The sequence below is a fragment of the Kwoniella botswanensis genome, chromosome 1 (genome assembly GCF_036426115.1).
Source record: "Kwoniella botswanensis chromosome 1, complete sequence".
NCBI lineage: Eukaryota > Fungi > Basidiomycota > Tremellomycetes > Tremellales > Cryptococcaceae > Kwoniella > Kwoniella botswanensis.
Window position 1 is genome coordinate 9,089,852 of NC_088599.1, and position 17,281 is coordinate 9,107,132.

The 17,281-nt window shown below is 45.5% G+C and overlaps 5 protein-coding genes across 5 annotated transcripts; all 5 read right to left on the bottom strand.

Annotated features, from left to right (window-relative positions):
- Nucleotides 1-2,014: 2,014 nt before the first annotated feature.
- Nucleotides 2,015-3,488, bottom strand: L199_003421 (uncharacterized protein; the record flags this gene model as incomplete). The annotated part of the gene is made up of 2 exons (XM_064889154.1): nucleotides 2,015-2,025; nucleotides 2,216-3,488. The coding sequence occupies 2 exons, from the start codon at nucleotides 3,486-3,488 to the stop codon at nucleotides 2,015-2,017; spliced, it is 1,284 nt and encodes a 427-aa protein (XP_064745226.1).
- An 891-nt stretch (nucleotides 3,489-4,379) lies between these two features.
- L199_003422 (uncharacterized protein) lies at nucleotides 4,380-6,781 on the bottom strand (the record flags this gene model as incomplete). The annotated part of the gene is made up of 11 exons (XM_064889155.1): nucleotides 4,380-4,614; nucleotides 4,671-4,756; nucleotides 4,835-5,162; nucleotides 5,247-5,335; nucleotides 5,404-5,543; nucleotides 5,638-5,894; nucleotides 5,959-6,036; nucleotides 6,104-6,163; nucleotides 6,221-6,370; nucleotides 6,430-6,550; nucleotides 6,613-6,781. 11 exons carry the CDS (start codon nucleotides 6,779-6,781, stop codon nucleotides 4,380-4,382), a joined length of 1,713 nt encoding a protein of 570 aa, XP_064745227.1.
- Nucleotides 6,782-10,764: 3,983 nt separating this feature from the next.
- Nucleotides 10,765-11,107, bottom strand: L199_003423 (uncharacterized protein; the record flags this gene model as incomplete). Its single annotated transcript, XM_064889156.1, has 2 exons — nucleotides 10,765-10,829; nucleotides 10,927-11,107. The coding sequence occupies 2 exons, from the start codon at nucleotides 11,105-11,107 to the stop codon at nucleotides 10,765-10,767; spliced, it is 246 nt and encodes an 81-aa protein (XP_064745228.1).
- A 1,847-nt stretch (nucleotides 11,108-12,954) lies between these two features.
- On the bottom strand, nucleotides 12,955-14,731 carry L199_003424 (uncharacterized protein; the record flags this gene model as incomplete). Its single annotated transcript, XM_064889157.1, has 9 exons — nucleotides 12,955-13,058; nucleotides 13,174-13,329; nucleotides 13,480-13,598; nucleotides 13,670-13,808; nucleotides 13,884-13,913; nucleotides 14,002-14,016; nucleotides 14,086-14,163; nucleotides 14,281-14,352; nucleotides 14,431-14,731. 9 exons carry the CDS (start codon nucleotides 14,729-14,731, stop codon nucleotides 12,955-12,957), a joined length of 1,014 nt encoding a protein of 337 aa, XP_064745229.1.
- Nucleotides 14,732-15,050: 319 nt separating this feature from the next.
- Nucleotides 15,051-16,893, bottom strand: L199_003425 (uncharacterized protein; the record flags this gene model as incomplete). Its single annotated transcript, XM_064889158.1, has 7 exons — nucleotides 15,051-15,104; nucleotides 15,180-15,716; nucleotides 15,785-15,907; nucleotides 15,976-16,075; nucleotides 16,146-16,313; nucleotides 16,487-16,689; nucleotides 16,792-16,893. 7 exons carry the CDS (start codon nucleotides 16,891-16,893, stop codon nucleotides 15,051-15,053), a joined length of 1,287 nt encoding a protein of 428 aa, XP_064745230.1.
- Nucleotides 16,894-17,281: the final 388 nt, after the last annotated feature.

Below are 17,281 nucleotides of genomic sequence, written 5' to 3' on the forward strand. Positions count from 1 at the left end.
TCCCCCACCTTGGTACTAACCGAGCGATAGGCAACTTAAGCTTCCCAGAGTTAGATGCATGGTCCATATGAGTATCTACAGTGGGGAACAGTATAGGGGCGGTCTGTGCGCAGCACAGTAAACCGGGGTATCTAGCTAGGTAACCTCTACGGAAAAGAGCCTCTATCTCTCAATAGCGCCGAGGAATGATCTCCCTCGAGCCTTGGCTAGGGCTACGGAGACACTTGTAAGCATCCATATATAAGAGATACCTGGTAACTTCCACTTCCTCCACTCCTTCAACTTCTCCATTGTCTCCTCGTCCTGGAATCCTCCTGTCGACAGTACCAGAGGGTGGAAGGGCGCTCGCTCCTCCTCTCTCCCTTCTGGTAGTCGAGCTACCTTCTTCCTTGCCTGTTGTGCTAGGACCTTTAGCATCCTCTTCTCTATGTCCTCACCATACCGTCCTTCCTTTTCCAGCTTCTCCATCTCGTCCTTCTCCTCTCGCGTGCGACCGTTGGTCCTCATTGCCGCTTGGTGTGTAGGGGCATACAATGATACCACCTTCAGGTCGTACTCCTCGCAGATTACTGGTCTGTCCAGCCCATCATCAATGACGACCTTGATGTCGTTCCTCCTAGCCGCTCTGTTGTCGATATAAGGTTCTACTGTGACTGACGCAGAGGGGACGGATCGTAGACCAGCTGCCAAGCGGTGCTTGACAGCCTCATGCCGGCCAGTGCGATAATCCTTCCTACCGGGGCACCATTCATCGTGGCCGGGTGTGTTGGAGTTGGCGCACTTCCTGCACTTCCCAATGTACCCTGGCACCAGCGTACGGTAGCAGAGGTTAGCTTGGATCTCCGGCTCAGAGATGGTGAAGTGAGGGGCGGTTGGAGTGGCAAGGAGCCACCTCCTACCCAGTTGGGACGAAGATTCAATGACCGCCATCCTGTCTCGAAGGTGGAGAGAAGCTAGTAATTCCTTCTGTTTAATTTGTGCTACTTCTCTGCACAGTTCTCGTTGGGATGTTGGATTGACCGAATCACCATCCAGAAGATCGACAATCGGTGCTAACACCTTGGTAGCCAGGGCTGTCGCAGCCTTGTATGCCAAGGGCGCTGTCTCCTTGTGGGAGGACAGGCCTAGGCCACCAAGTGTTGTCGGTAGTCCCAAAAGTGTTCTATCCCTGTCCATCACTGTCGCCGGCACCTTCACTCCCCTAATCCTATCCAATGCTCTCCAAATCATATCATCCAAATCCTCCCACAGGTCTTCTAGGTCCTCCGACTGAAGGGTCCGCAATAGATGGCGTAGCTTCTGTTGAAGCGATTGTCGAAGGATAAGGAGCGCATGTTGACGAGGGAGGCGCATGGTTCTAGAGATGTCCTCGCGAAGCGACCGTATCTTTGGGCCAAGAAGCCATGTCTGTACTCCCTTGAGCCAACGCATGTTCCCAGAAGTTCCATCCCTCCTCGACGTATCGCCTCCAATGAGAGCTGCTTGCACTTGTCGGCATTGAGCTGCAACGGTGAGGTTGCTCGACCGAAGAACTCAATTGACGTGTGTAGGCCCTTGTCGTCTGGGCAGAGAATGAAGATGTCGTCGAGGTAGGCAAGGACAAGATATCGAGGGCCGAGTAGCTGTTGTAATTCCTCGACCGAATTACGGATGGTGATGGAGAAAAACAAAGGGCCCATAGGATCCCCTTGTCGTTGACCTTCGGCGGACGAGAGAGTATGGGTGACACCCTCAGCATGAACATACAGAGGGGTAGGGTTGTTGTATGACCATGCGGCCATGCGGAGTAGAGACGGAGCATGTTGTTTGATGGCCGAAGCCGTTATCGATCGTCTTGCAGCGTTGAAGGCGTTGGATGCATCGAGAGAGACAAGATGGGTGTAGGGAAAGGCCGGGTGCCCGTCCAATGCGAACTGGACAGCTCTGGTGATTGGTTCTACACCCCCTTTAGTACCTACCCCAAACTGGTGGTTGGAGAGGAAGGATTGATCCATGTTGACGGTGAAGATCGCCTTCATCGCCAGCCTGTAGAACATCTCACCCACCGCAATTGGCCTAATTCCCCCATCCGGTTTGAGGAGAGGAGTGATCCTTGCGGCACACAGGAGTTCCTGACCCGTTGCAATCCCCTCCGCAATCTGTGATGTGAGGGTAGTGAGGAAGGTTTTGAAGTGTGGGTCGGATGAGGCCAGGTGAAGGAGCTTGACCGACCAACCCGAAGGACCAGGCGAAGTCTCCTTTTTGAAGCTATTCAACGCCTTGATGATATCCTGATCCTCGGGGTTGGTAGCATGGGCGGCGCTTTGGTGAAGGGGGACAGAGAATGGGTTGTCGGTACCTCTGGGGTGTTTATCCTTTAGCGATTGGACAGTGGTGTTGTCGAGAGGTGCGATCTTGACGTTGTTGTTGAGGACCCTCTCTGCTCTCCCAACTAGTCCGCTTTCCACCAGCTCCTTAGCCCGAAGTATCTCACTCTTAGCTGATCCATCCACGTTCCTAACTTCCGGCCAGGTGACAGCGGGGTAGTTCGCAAGCCTGTCCACCACCGCCGCGTGGCCGTTCCTCATCTCCGGAACCAGTCCTACCTTCACCAAAGCGAGAATGTCGAATAGGTTGCCAGCCGATGGGTCCTCGTTGTACTTGATGGCTGCATTAGAAGCAGCGTGAATGAAGGGTCTGACCAGGTTGGGATGCAGGTGCTTTACTGATCCAGGTAGAGGTACCAAATCCGAGATGTCACGGGTAAGGTGCTCCGGCTGGGGCAAAGGGGCTGCAGCTGGCAGAGCTGGTGATGGTGGGGGTGCCAGACGAGGTGGTGTTTGTTGCTGCTGTTGTTGTTGTTGTTGCGGTGGCTGTGGTGGTGGTGAAGGGCGAGGGCGAGGGGTGGGTGGTGAGAGTTGTTGGTTGACTCCAATTGACCTTCTTCTACTATCCTGCACTATTCCACCGCTCTGTCTCCTAGCCAATTCTCTACTACTTCTTTCTTCCTTCCCCTTACAGTTCTTCTTGTGTACCGTCAGAGCCGTCCTACCTACCTTCAAGATTGCCCTACAGTCCTTACACACCACAACAGAATTCGAGGGGAAATCAGATTGTTGGAATGGGTAGCCTCGGTGGTTTCTGCGGATGTGTTGGAAGACATCCTCTCCTGCAAACTCGGGACATAGAGGGCATGGCACAGGTTCTGGGGGAGGTGGTGGGGGGGGAGTAGGGGCCTTTGTAGGGGGTGTACGTTTCCGGGTGGTTGTACCTAAGGCAGGGGGAAGGTCAGTCCTGGGAGAGCGTCTTCGTACTGATCTGCCTGCATTGATAGCATCCCGGTCCAGCTCCTGTTGAGAGAGCTGTGACACTCCTCCAAAGAAATCACCTGCTCTCGGTCTAGGTCTCGGTGAGGATACCGACGCCGACGACGCTGTTGATACTCTTCTTGAAGATGATTTCGTCGATTGAAGATACCCAGGAGCATGGTAAGGTGGAGGAGGCTCCATTGTCAACGGAGATCAGGTGATGTCCTCTTCAGCCGTGGACGGCCGTGGTGTAGCCGCGGTTTGGCTGTGGTTTGTATGGTGAGCCGTGGCACAACCACGGCTGGGTGGGATCGGCGGCGATATCCGCCGACAAAGGAGTGGAGGTTGTCCAATTGGTTGATCGATATTCTACTATTTCGAGGTGTAAACAACGGACTTGACGCACAGGCCACTACTGGAATCTCGGTGATGGCGAAGGGGAGGATAGGGGGGCGGAGTGGACTAGCTGGTAGTACCACGAGATAGGTGAGATCTAGCAGAGCAAGTGGTCGAAAAAGGGAAGGAATTGGGTGGGTCTTGAGCTGATGAGAGGAAAAGGCGCGTCTCAGAGTCGGTATCGGTGTTGAATTTGTCGGTGATAATCCTGAAGGCTGCCGTGGTGGCGACGGAGGCCACCCCGGGCTTCCTCGAGTTGATATTCGTGATCAGCGGTGTTGATTTAGTCGGGTGAGTCCCAGAGCGGACGGGATGGGGCGTTTTATACCTTCTATGGCCGTAGATGAAAGGTTGAGCATTTTGTTCCAATTGTTGGGATGAAAAAAGGAGTCAAAGGAGAATTATTTGGTTAGTTGGTGGAACATTATGAGGATATTGAATATTCCAAATCAGATGAAACACAGACTACTAGTACGATATCCTCTCAATATCCCCAGGAGGAGCTTCCTTTGATCGCATGGAGGCAGCGCATTGGTAACATCTATGATGCATGTAAGGCTACACATCGTCTATAACGGTGTTTTTGTATTGCTATAAGAATGATTGTCCATCGACATCAATCACTGACCTCTCAATGAACCCTCCCTCCCGGTCAAAAATGTCTATCTACATATCTATCCAGATCCAGAGAGGTGTCTAGGGAGATTCAGCATCGATTTCTTCATTGGCTTTCTTGTTATTCAAAAAAGAAGTTTCGAATCTTCTTGTCCTTGGTTTTTCAGGTCGGGTGCCAACTCCAGTTCCGGCTCCGGTAGCAGTTTCGACATGTTCAGTGGTACCTCTTGTACCCTTCTTTTCGTCTTTGGCAACAACTGTGGCGAGATCGAAATCTTTCCATTTTCTCGTAGGAATTCGAGCTTCCATCATGAAGCTAACGAATGGCATCAGCAAAGATGCAGGAGATCTTCAGGAGCTGAAAAAACTCACTTAATCTCTTCAAGCGTTCTACCGATGGTCTCGGGGATGAAGAAGTATACGAATAAAAGGGAAGCAAGAGCTCCGAGCGAGTAGACCTAATCATTCAATACAATATATCATATCGGTTACCAACGTATCATTAATATTGAATGTGGAGGTGAAAGGAAACTTACAAAACCGATCATGGGCCCTAATCCAGCTTCATTAGGTTGGAACAAGTAAGGTAAAGTGAAGGTGACTGCCCAAGCAGAAACCCAGAACAAGGCAGTACCAATCGACAGGTGCTTTTGTCTATTTCTTCCGGTTGACATCTCAGCGGCTACTACCCAAGCTAAAGGACCCCATGCGACGTTGAATGCGAAGACGTAAAGACAAATCATTGCTGCCACTGCTTTACCGAATGATGGATGGTCGGCGAGGTAAGGCTCGAATCTCTCTCCTTGTCCTGCTACTGCTCCCAAAGCTCCTACTACGAGTAAAGTGAATAACATGAAAACACCACTGAGATCCAAAAGGAATAAATTAGAATCAGCTTAAGTTATGATACACCGCATTGATAGAGTACGAGGCGGAGGAATGACTCACGTGTAGAGGAGTAAAGGCCTTCGACCGAATCTGTTAACAACGAAGAAGGAAGCGATAACACCGATAACTTCAATACAGTCGACGATGATCTGTATACGATAACGTCAACTCCTTGTGATTGATTGTCAAGAAAGGCAATCGGTTATAAATCACTCACTGTGATAATGAAAGTGTCCTTGAGACCGACAAGAGTGAAGAAAGTAGTAGTGTACGAGAAGATGAACTGGACACCTGAGATCTGTTGAGATACAAGGATACCGACAGTAGCGATGAACTTTCTTCTTTCGACGGGGTTTTCTGTGTAGCCGAACGAATCGCTCATCAGCCACTGACTGATTTTCCACGATGATCCGATCCTTCATTAGATCCCAATCGCGAAGCTATTACTCACTCCACAGATCACTCCATCTCGAAACACTACTGGAAGATTCAGCTTCCTCTTCTCTTGATTTATTCAAAATGGCCAATTGTTCTTGAACCAGAGAATCCTGATAATCGGATCCGGCGTGGATTTTCTTCAAGGCCCTTTCGGCTTTAGCTTCTTTGCCTCGGTATAAGAGCCATCGAGGTGATTCAGGTACAATGAAGAGGACTCCAAAGAGAAGTACCACCCAGACGAGGTTGATACCGACAGGGATTCTCCATGAACTGTATAATAAGGAAACATCAGCACAAATCTTTACTGACAAGGTTGTAATCTGTTTTTACGCACGCGGTGCTTTCCAAAGTGTGAGCACCAAGACCTACACAAGCACCAATAACTTGTCCAATGGCCAACATCAATTGCCAACTATGAATTGATTAGAGTCAGCAATTGATATTCAGTACCAAGATAGAGCGGACTGGCTGGAACATACCTTGAAACACAAGCACCTCGAATTTCTACGGGAGGGATTTCAGAGAGGTACAGTGGAGCACTGTTCAGATCATCGTTAGCCACTGCGCAATTAGTTCATATTACCGGCTCAACTCACGCGTTGGAGATGATACCAATACCTGCACCAGCAATCAATCTACCAACAGTCAAGAGCGCACCACTTCCAACGATGATCATTTGCAAGACGACACCAATAGCGAGTAAGATGATAGCTGACAACAGACCACCTTTTCGACCGGAGTAATCACTGAATGCACCACAGGTCAATCACGATGTACAAGCTCGAGGGGATTAACTAAAACTTACCCGATGGGACCAGCAGCAAGCGAACCAACCACTTCACCAACTTGGATGATTGAGACCCATAACGATTGATCACTACTTGAGATGGCGGGTTCACCATCAATGATATCACCAAATTGTCGGACTATTGAGCACCAACTTCGTCAATATCCCATGTCGCTTTTAGCAGTGATCACATGTACTCACCGAAGACAGGTGTTTCTAGTAAAGAGGTGAAGTAGGTACCATCGTATCCATAAGCGATAGGTGCGATAGCGATCAAAGCACAGAAGAAGATTGGTCTTCTATATTCTTTCTTGAGGAAATCTCCCCATGAATCAAGTCCTGATTCTCCACTCGCAACAGCAGCTACCATCTTGTCGATTAGGATCTTTTTGGAGTAGTCTGACTAAAAATTGGATTGATAGATTGAAAAAGAAAGGTGCATTCGAATAATTAGCTAGCATACATATACAATCTTTTACACATCCCCCGAAAATCACCCCCAAGGGGCTATGAGAGATTTTTCTTCCACCTCCTCCACCTGCTGTTAGACGTGTTTACATCTTTTTCATGTCCTAGTAATGAAGTCAATTCAGCTCATTGCCGCAAACGAGCTTTGGAAATTGAAGTTTTCCCTAAATTATCCGTCATCGGCAATCACTCTCCTTCGGTAAGTATGCACTGTATCAGTCTAGTCTAAATCATCTCGTCGCCAGGTACGTCACTCCGATCGGAATGTAGGATGGGCAAAAGGAAAGGAAAAGCCTTTGCAGTAACGCCTTCCACGTCACTTCATTATGATTTAGCCTGACAAACAAGCGAAAAGACAGATGTAAAAAGTTTTTCCACCTGGAAGCGGGAGATCTTGAGAGTTCATACCGCCGGTAACGACATGTTTCAGGGTATATATGCAGGGGGGTTAATTCCTCATTGTGGCTAAGCCGGCATTTAGGTCCTCAGCTGACAGTCGCGATTTACCTGCTGAATTGTTGCCTGAAGCGAAAGAATTACATCATCTGGCTTCGGATGTACTGTATCGACTCCGATCATCTTTTAGTTGTTTTCTCTTGGCGGGCGTGTTCGCATCCACACCGTATATGTGAATCTATGCTAAACTAAGGGGTTTGCGCAGTGGATCGAGCGTTCGAAGCGGCAATAGCAAGGGTCAAATCCCATGAGAAAAAGGATTTTTTTAGTCAGGCACAACCCATCCCATCAAAAGACACTCGCAGAAAAAAGCAAACACGCTAGAGACCTGCAAATGGGGCTCGTCGCTCCATGATTCTTGGGGTCATTGGGTGACCGAATCATCTCCATATTGTACAAGGGGGGCAGAGGGGATCAATGAATTTGGCATGAAAGGAACAGATAAGTCGCAGCGAGGAATCCGGGCAGCTTCAGTGACAGATCAGACACATCGTCAAAGTTATGAACAGGTCAATGTGGCAAGGCTTCGGCCGACTTTGTCACGAGGCAGACATGCATTGGTGACAAATTCACCGATGGATGGATAACACAGGATAACAATTCATCATATAACACAAACAACACACCACAGCAAACATGCAAGCGATACTAACAAAGGAAACACTTTCTTCACCCCTTGACTCTAGCGTGCTTGGCGTTTGAGATATACCGAGTTTTAAGATCTCGGCAAGATCCAATATCATCGTGTTCTTCACTAGACTGACTGGCCAATTGATTGGGATCAAAGGCATCTGGCAAAACAGCTTCTCAAAGCGACATTGCAAATCTGCACGTTACCTACGAGCCCAAGGGTACCATATCAGCTGACTGCCAATATTACTAAGATGGTAATCGATTGATCGCCTTCCGATAACAACGGCATGGAGTTATGAGAAGCACTTTTGGGGAAAGGGAAGCGTGTGTGTAGGTTACTGACCGTAAACGCTCATACAGCTCAAATACCCTGCATTACAAGTTGCTTTACATGCGAGATAAGGGTTCCAAGCCTCTGTTATTGGAATAGAGGCGAAGAAGAAGAAGATAAACAGGATCCAGAGTAAGCTGAGTGAGTTGAATCGGGCCATTGTGTGTGTAATTGGCCGATATGGCAGTTGGAGATGACGATTGAGAATACTTTGAGGGTGGCTAAAGACCAATGACCCGTCGATGTCAGCGGAGAAGGAATGAAATACCTATCATACCGACGACGCATCACTTACTTCGAGTCGGTCCAGATGATATCACGCTAGCTGTAAGGGTTATTGTGTTTGGTACGGTACGAGAAATATAGGAATATATGGTTTATGAAGAACATTTCGAAGGGTATTGAAGGAGATTTGCTTACCATCGATATTTATACCTTTCCGATACCCAAGCTCGCAATGGCAATCCTGTCATTTGTTGGCTTATCTTATTATCCCGAATGGGGAAGTGTTAAGATCAAGTCGAAGAAAACGCATGGTCAAGTGTATACGGTAAGAGGTAAAATGAAAAATGTCAAACATGATGTTGCTCATCTCCATCAAATCATCAACAACGAGGAGTCGGTTTACTTTGGGAAAGATAAATTCTGTTTTTTAGGGGAATGGGTAATAGCAGTGAAAATGTTTTCATTTCCCACTTGTTTAGCTTGATTTGTAAACATCATCAAGACATCATCGATACACAAGGAAGGATGGTCGACTTTTATTGTTGGTTTCTCACCAATACCTGATAAGGAAAGGAGTTGGAAGAGGCGTGTTCAAGGTTTTAGTTAAATCAATCTGTGCACTAACACTTTCAAACACTCCTTTTGTTGTGACGTTGATGAAGCCACCATCGTCATCAACTTACCGTACCTCAATAGAGGAAGAGAGATCACTGGATTTTTGACACAGTCTATGATGGAGTGGCTGAAAAAGGGAGGAAGCTGAGTTACATTATCCGTGCGTTTACATGGACCACCTTTCCGTTTACTTCTGTAATAACTTTAAATTCTCTTTTTCCCTTTCCCCATCCCATCCCACCTCATCTGTTTCGTGCAGCACAGCACAGCAGGAGGCAGTAAACGTTCACCCCCACTTTGACGAAAGGACCATGTTATTGATGGCGTGTAGGTGCGTATCATCCCATCACCATCATGTACCGCCGGCTGCGAATTAGCTAGATAGGAATACCCGCTTGAGTGCTGTTGATGACGCCATATAACCAAGACATTACCAATCGTCGGTTTCGACATGCTTGAAATTGTGAGAAGCTGAGGGGTGATCCGTATCATCGCGGATCAAATTGTCAGACGGTCCGAGCTTGTACTATATGACGCACGGTTCTAACACCTTAAATCTTATACCTGTGCTGTACGAGCATTGAGCTGGAAAGGGACGACCGTTTGCTTTGCTATTGGTCGATCTCTTACCGGCATGAAGACGAACCGAGTCACTGGTGTATCATCGCCTTGTGATGAAACGAACTCATATATCGATACAATATATCATCAGAATGAATGTCGTTATAAAAGAAATATACCATGGTTTCACTTGGTCAGTTTGCCTCTTCCCTTTCGATCTCAAATAAATGATGTTTGACAATTATTTAATATTATTCATAATACCGAGAAAGGATCGCATCTATCTATTGTGAGATATATGTACAGTATCCACAAGGAACCAAACACATTCACATCTATGTTGTTCATTATAGGAATAAAGTAGTCTATATGGTGAGTCGATCTATGTTACTATGATAGTAGAGGTTGTAGTGAAGTGCAGTGAAGTGGGAAAACGGAGTTTTGCAAATGTGAACGAAGAGTAGGAAAGGAAACTGATTGTCCATGTATAATTTGCAGTAACGAGATTCGTTTCCTATTACTGTGAATGTCCATTGAGGGAGGAGTGGCAGTGTGTGGAGCGATGAAGGTGAAAGTGAAAATGGAAATGGGAATGGGAATGGAATGCGTTGAAAACGTGTTTTAGGCCAGTTTGATGGTTGTAGCGAGTGGTCGATCTAACAGTGCATGTAGCATACTGTCCTGATCGAGTAACACGATGCGAGTCGAGGACCGGACACTAGGTAGCAAACACAGAAATCGATCGAGTTAGCCCTGTCACGTACACATATTTTATACATACACACACTTGTGTATGATTCTCGATAAAGGAGATCAAGAGATGTAACGATATTTCAACCGGTCAACACCGGTTTCGACAACGTCAAACGACCATGTCCTACGATAATGTTATGGAGAAAGCGGAAAGAGATGCGTCGCTCATCTACATCGAAAGCATGACATAGCAGGAAAGAAGAGAAAAGAAGACTTCCGAGAAATGCATTTTTGATACGGGTGGCAAATCGATGTGCTCATCTCAACCAAGTGAGGTTTTGAAGGAATTCCTAGATTTGGTATAACGTATATTACAAGCGGAAGACGCAAGGTAGATGGGTAGGATACAAGGTGAGTGGTAGAGGGAATGAGGAGACTACGTCATAATATACGACACAGGTATTCGCAGTTGGGGAGAAAGAGAAAAAGAAAAAGAAACAAGCGGAAAGAGGTGAGAGAGAAAGACAACTCACTGGCAACCCTCGCGCACATTGCGAATTTCTGTTCACACTGTTGTCTACAATAGTATGACATGTAGACTGGTGTGAATCCAGCATCTGCAGGAGTAGCGAGGAAAGCTATTACGAGCAGTAAGAAGAGGAGGAAGATGATTGGTGAGAAGATGGATCGAGTGGATTTGGTAGTTGATGACATTGCTCTTCGATGTTAGGTTGTTATGAGCGGTCAAGCTGTTTTAAGTGATATCTATCGTATGGTTGACTGACTGACTGAGCTGTGAAGTCTTTTAAGTTGTAGTAGTGGACTGTATTGATAGATGTCTTGAACGTCAAATGGATAAGAAGAAAATCGAAGAGATCGTCAAGATACGTTGAAGTATTTATACCTTTTTCAAAAAAGATCAAAGAGTATGTCGAAAATTTCGTCCGAAAGCAAAAATCTATACTATGGTATTCTATACACCGCATCTTTCTCCCTTAGTCAACCCGAGGAAAGAGGACCAACAACTCTCTTCTCTCTAAACTCTGGGTCTTTCGTCTAAAGTCAAATTTTTCTCACACTACATCAATCAATAGAGTACATCGCTTTAAGGTTGTGCGCCCTTTCCATCTTTACATATTTCAGGCTGAGAAATCCAGAACTTGACATTTATACGCTTGATATATTTTGATGATCAACAGGATCACCCTCGTTTCAAATTGTTGCTAAAAATTCCAATCAAAAATGTCAACGCCACACCTTGAGATTTGAGTGAATTCGTCTGTGCAATCACACAAAATTTGCAGTCACCACAGATACAAGGACAATTTAGTGGATTGTAAAAATCACATGTACAGTACATGTATTGCCAAGGTAGCCAATCCGTTACTCGTTACCACTGGTTAGTCTGAAGCTTAAGTCGGATTGAGTCGGAATTTATTCTACAAAAGATTGCCGAGTAACACTAATCGATCATCAAGGAGATATAAAGGTTTATAAAACTGGTCGTTCGACTCAATCTTGGAAATTTCGGAACCTTCTTGGTACTCTCTTCCCATCAACATGCGGTGAGGTCTTGTCGTTCAGTTGGATAATATTGTGTGATCCTCGTCTCACCTAGTTTACCATGTCTAGACTGACTCGATCGTCTCGGTTAGGTGAAGAGGGTAGGATAATAGTTTGTGACTTCGAAAACTCCTTTGCGTTCTCTAGGTCTGGGAGACGAGTCGACCCGATGAAATTCTAGATCTTGACAATAACCATACCTCTCTTGATATTCACCCTCAGATACCGCTGTAACAGCCCTAACATCGCCATTGCCGCTTCACCTCCCTGATCTACACATTGATAATAGTAACATGGTTGTTAACAGATCGGCCAGGAAGCGAAAAGGAACAAACGCATGGTCAAAGCGTGTTGGTCACCTTGATTGATCGACGGGATTGCCTAGCTTGCTCACGCGACTAGGTGTGACTTGGCGTTGTCGGACATTTAGCTGTGTAGAAAGCTGTGTGTGTATGCATCAGTCAACGTGATTGTCGGTCGACCCATGTTGAGGTATGATTAGGGTAAGTAGGTTTTTCAGCTCGATCAATCTTTCCAGAAAGCACTGTCGACCAGCTTGGCCAAATTTCTACACGATAACTTCATTCAATACTTGCTGTTAACTGAAATTCGATCATTCGCCAGAACTATTTTGGTTTCAAGTGTTGTGTTGTTCCCCACTTTCAATCTTCATCGACTCTCATGATCGACGCTGCGCCCTGCTCAGGACTTTTGGACTTACGTATACCCAGTGATTCTTGTCTACTTTTAGCACAAGAGGAGGGTGATAGTCTCGATGAGGAGCAAAGAGTGGGGGAGAATGGCAAACTGATAGCCCACAGATAATAGATCCACAGAAGATTGAGCATTTCCGGTGAGATCGGCTCGATTACGTCGATCATAGTCATACAGCAGGATCCCGTATACGCCGATACGTTCGACACCGGTGATAGTAGACATCTTCTTGCTGGTTCCGGCCACGAATCGAGCAATCTTCGAGGTGTTTGATGTCGACTGGTTCAATCTTCGTCGCCAAACCAATTTTTGAATCTCTCTTCCTCCCTTTCCCATCTTTCCGGCCTTTTCACGTATCCTTCCGTGACTTCTTTCAATGTTCTCCCAGCTAGCAGCTGTGGGGTCAGCTGATCAATCTCGTGTAAATTGTATGGTGCCATAAGGATCAACTGAATTATCGTGTTTCGAGGTGAGATGAAATGGAAGAACATTTAGGCACTCACTCTTAACGCTTCTACCCCAGAAATCACCTTCTTCACCACCTTGATCCCAAAGATATTCATCAACCTCACGAGGCAATCTCAAGAACCAATTTTTCTTGATTTGACCTGAAGATGAGAATGTATGTTTGTTCGAAGATGCCAACACGAGGATAAAGTCTACGTTCGGTTCGTATTCAAAGTGATCACCATGTAAGTGTCAGTACTGTAAGCCAATGCAGGAATGTTAACATGATCCCAGTACTTACGATGGTTCGTCATCTGTAAGAATTTGAAGTAGGATGACTGTAAGTATTTGTTTATTACCACGGTTAAATTGTCGTACCTTCCTTCCTCCATGTAATATGAAATGTATACTCCTACTCTTCCCATATCCAATTTTCCGATAGAGAAATTGACGGAAAAGGTCTTCTTGATATCTTCCATCTCTTCACAATTTAATATTTCTGATCAGTTATAGTCCTACATGCCTCCTGAATATGTCGAAATATGGACGTACCGATCTTCGCTGCCTTCTTGTTCTGAATCCTCTTTCGATCTCGATTTCCTCTTTCGTTTAGATGGTCGTTCTTCGTCCGAGGTAGAATCCAGCGCCGAAGATGGTTTGGTGATGGTATATTCACCGATATCCCAAAGTACTTCAAAGATGTATACATGATCGATAAGCTATCCCACTTCCTGTGCTTGCTAGTGGAGGGTGAATGACAACTTACAGGTACCACCTTTTCTACCTGCTGAGAAATCTATTACGAGGAATATGAGTTATGCCCAATTCTGCTTAAACAGAGTTGTCGAAGCTCATCTTCAAGCACGAAATACCGCTTGACTCACTTCTTCCGTCCGCTCCTATAACCATGAATCAGTAGATGTATCGACCAAGGTGAGATCGACCGAAACTCTAAGTTTCAGACTAACCTTCATATGTAGTGTAACTGATCGGATGGATGGTAGTCTCCACTGCTAATCTACTTGATTCACCCTTTTTCGATATACCTGATTAATCAATCGGCCATAATCAGATTTCAACCATTTATCCAGGAGGAGGAAAGGAGAAGGGAGATGTCATTGGGTATAAATGGATATAAATACTGATAGGAAATTTAGGCTCACCGAGAAGTCCCTTGGGTATGGCCCAGCTGACAGTCCCATCATCCACCTGCATCCTCAAGTCATAGTGCATAGCTGATCCGGAGCAGGTGATCTTCTTTCAGTTACACATCCACTTGAAGACTCCAGTACAGTTAAGCTGGTTTAACTCACCTGTAGCAGAATGACGTTGAATACACCAGAAATTTCTCTTTCGCAAAGCGGGAAAGCGTTCAATCTCGGATCGAGTGAATCCCCATATTCCTACTCTTTCTTCTTCCGCTTCTTCCTCCAGTTCTCGAGACGCATGATCGAGGTCCATTGCAGGGATACGCTGTGAATGTGTTTCCACATTGTTCACGGTCACGGGCTTTCCATCCTGAAATTGAGTCGAGCGTCCAATCTGATCATCCTGAGTCTGAGTATCCTTTCTCTTACTGATTCTCTTCTGCTTGAGCAAATGTAGAGTGAACATTGCTGCTCGATCGATCCGCGATGGAATATCGAGAGTAGTGGTTGTGTCGACGATTAAAGGCAGAATGAGAGGTGTTGTCTTGGTTGGACCTTGATTGGCGAGTAGTAATTAACAGTACCTCATATTCATCCTGGACCACCTCCACTTGAGATTCATCTCCTCAAAGCAGTCAAAACTTCTGGAATTGGATGGTCATGGTATATCTTACATGCATGATATGTTCTGTCTACAGTATAATAATATAGCATAAGAGGTCAAATTAGTCGCGTATATGATATTGTTCTCGTTTCCTCCATTGCCGTATATCTTCCTTTCTCCATCACCAGCCCTCTTGTATCTTTGCATCTTCGTCTTTCTCCGGGATCCAGAAGGTCTATATGAGACGGAATATCAAAGAACAACATCAGCATCGGTATTTCATGCTATTGTTGAACATCAGCCAACTTACCAAGTCTTCACCACCCACCGCAAACATCTGTAGCCTCGGATTAAATTTTACTGCTCTACTCATTCCCGTTCCCGTTGAACCTCTCAAAACGACCTTCGCTTGTAAATCTGGTATAGGCATCGTATGCCATGGAATCGATTTAGCTTCCTTTTGACCATTTTCCAATTCTACTCTAGTCAACTTGTCTTCTCCTCCTTTATCATTGGACAAATCCCAAAATAGAATGTTACCATCTGCTGAACCTCCCACGACAAATTTTGAATCAGAAGTGAATGAAATCTCTTCTCCACTTGATCCTCTCCTAGGTAAATGTCCTTTATTCCCCGTTTTATCTCTCTCCAATCCTTGATGTCCCACCAATCTCCTTAGGAGGACCAAGTCAATCGCGTCAAGAAGATAATGTACGTCGGAGGAAGTGCCAATCAACAGGTATTCACCATTGGAAGAGAACTGTATAGATGTGAATATTGGTTTAGGAGGTGGAATAGAATCTCGAGCAAAGTTGATATCGTTGAGTGGTACAAAGCTGAATGGTATCTAGATATAGCATCAAAGTCAGTATATAGAGTTTGTCACAGATAAGTCACAAACATAGTTCAACTCACCCTATCCATTGTACTGGTTGCATACATCATGACAGTCTGAGTATCTGAACAAGCCACAGCGAATACTATCCCCTGATTATCCATCGCTGCAATTGCTGATCCCCCAACATCCTTGACCAGACCCTATAACATTTTCACACATGAGCTGACTTGATCATATATTATTGACGTCCAAAGACGAGCCAGCTCACCTTGCATCCCGAAGCTCTCAAATCCCATAATCTGACCGTCCCATCATCTCCAGCAGTGATGAACGTATCGTCCAGAGGGTTCATATCGACCGATCGAACTCTGTTTCAATATTTCCTTATCAGCTCGCAAGCCAAACTCCCTCAGTGATCAACACGCAATCGTGACTTACCTAGCGGTATGTCCTTTATAATACGCCAGATACTTGTTATCATGCATCGAATGATACCTAACCGCATGATCATCGCCTTTCGTAGATGCGTGAACAATCGTTCCTGTCTTGTGGGTGAACCGAGGTAGATCTATACCGTATTTCCTCGAATAGAGGGGTTTGATCTTTCTGCGGGGTTGCAAGTTGTACGTAGTCGCAGGGAGTGAACGATAAGTGATAGTTGAGATATAACATAAAAGGTTCATCAGCCTTGCCCATCTCATCAACTAGATGAGCAAGGAAGGGGAAGGAAAGGGGATCGAGGGAGGGAGGAAGCACAACTACAATTCATTTACACTCACTTTCCTTTCTTACAATCCCACAATACGAACATATCATCATTCCCAGCTGTAACAAGTCTATCACCCGTATCATCAAAGCTCAAACTAGTTATGTTCTTTACACCCCCTGCCTGAGACTGCTGATCGAGGAAGGACGTAGGTGTGGAAGTGGATGATTCGGGATCCAGAGCATCTTTGAAATGTTTTGAAGGACGGAATTTGTTCTACATACATCAAAACAGAATAATGGAAACATTCAGCTTGAGACCTGTGTCATTGGCATGCTATTATATGACACATGTATGCAGATACATTGTATTACTCACAAGTAAGTCGATACTGAGAGGAACCGTTACAGGTGCATTGTTAGTCGGTCCACCTTGTCCACGGGAGGTGGAAGAGGAAGAAGGTCCAGCTCCGAAGTTCATTCTGCTTTGAATTGAATTTCCTTTCTGGCTATTATCCAGCAGAAAGCAAGCAGTGAATGACGTTGGATGTGCCAAGTATATTCTGTGTTCAATAAGAAGAGTGCAAAAGATATTGAATGGAAGAGACACGAGTATATTGTTGTTGACATTTCCATCCTCATGTTCAACATCAAGTCGTCATCTACGGTGGAGGTTTGGTTTTACCTGACTTCTCATTCTTCAGTCAACATCGATATATAACAATATCGATATCAGTTTATGCATATATCTTCTTCTTGTACACCTATGTACCTATCTATTCATCGTGAAGACACGATCACAAGAACAAGCTTATGAAAACTTCTCAACATCGACATATACGTATACGTTTAAATGCTATATGTCAACT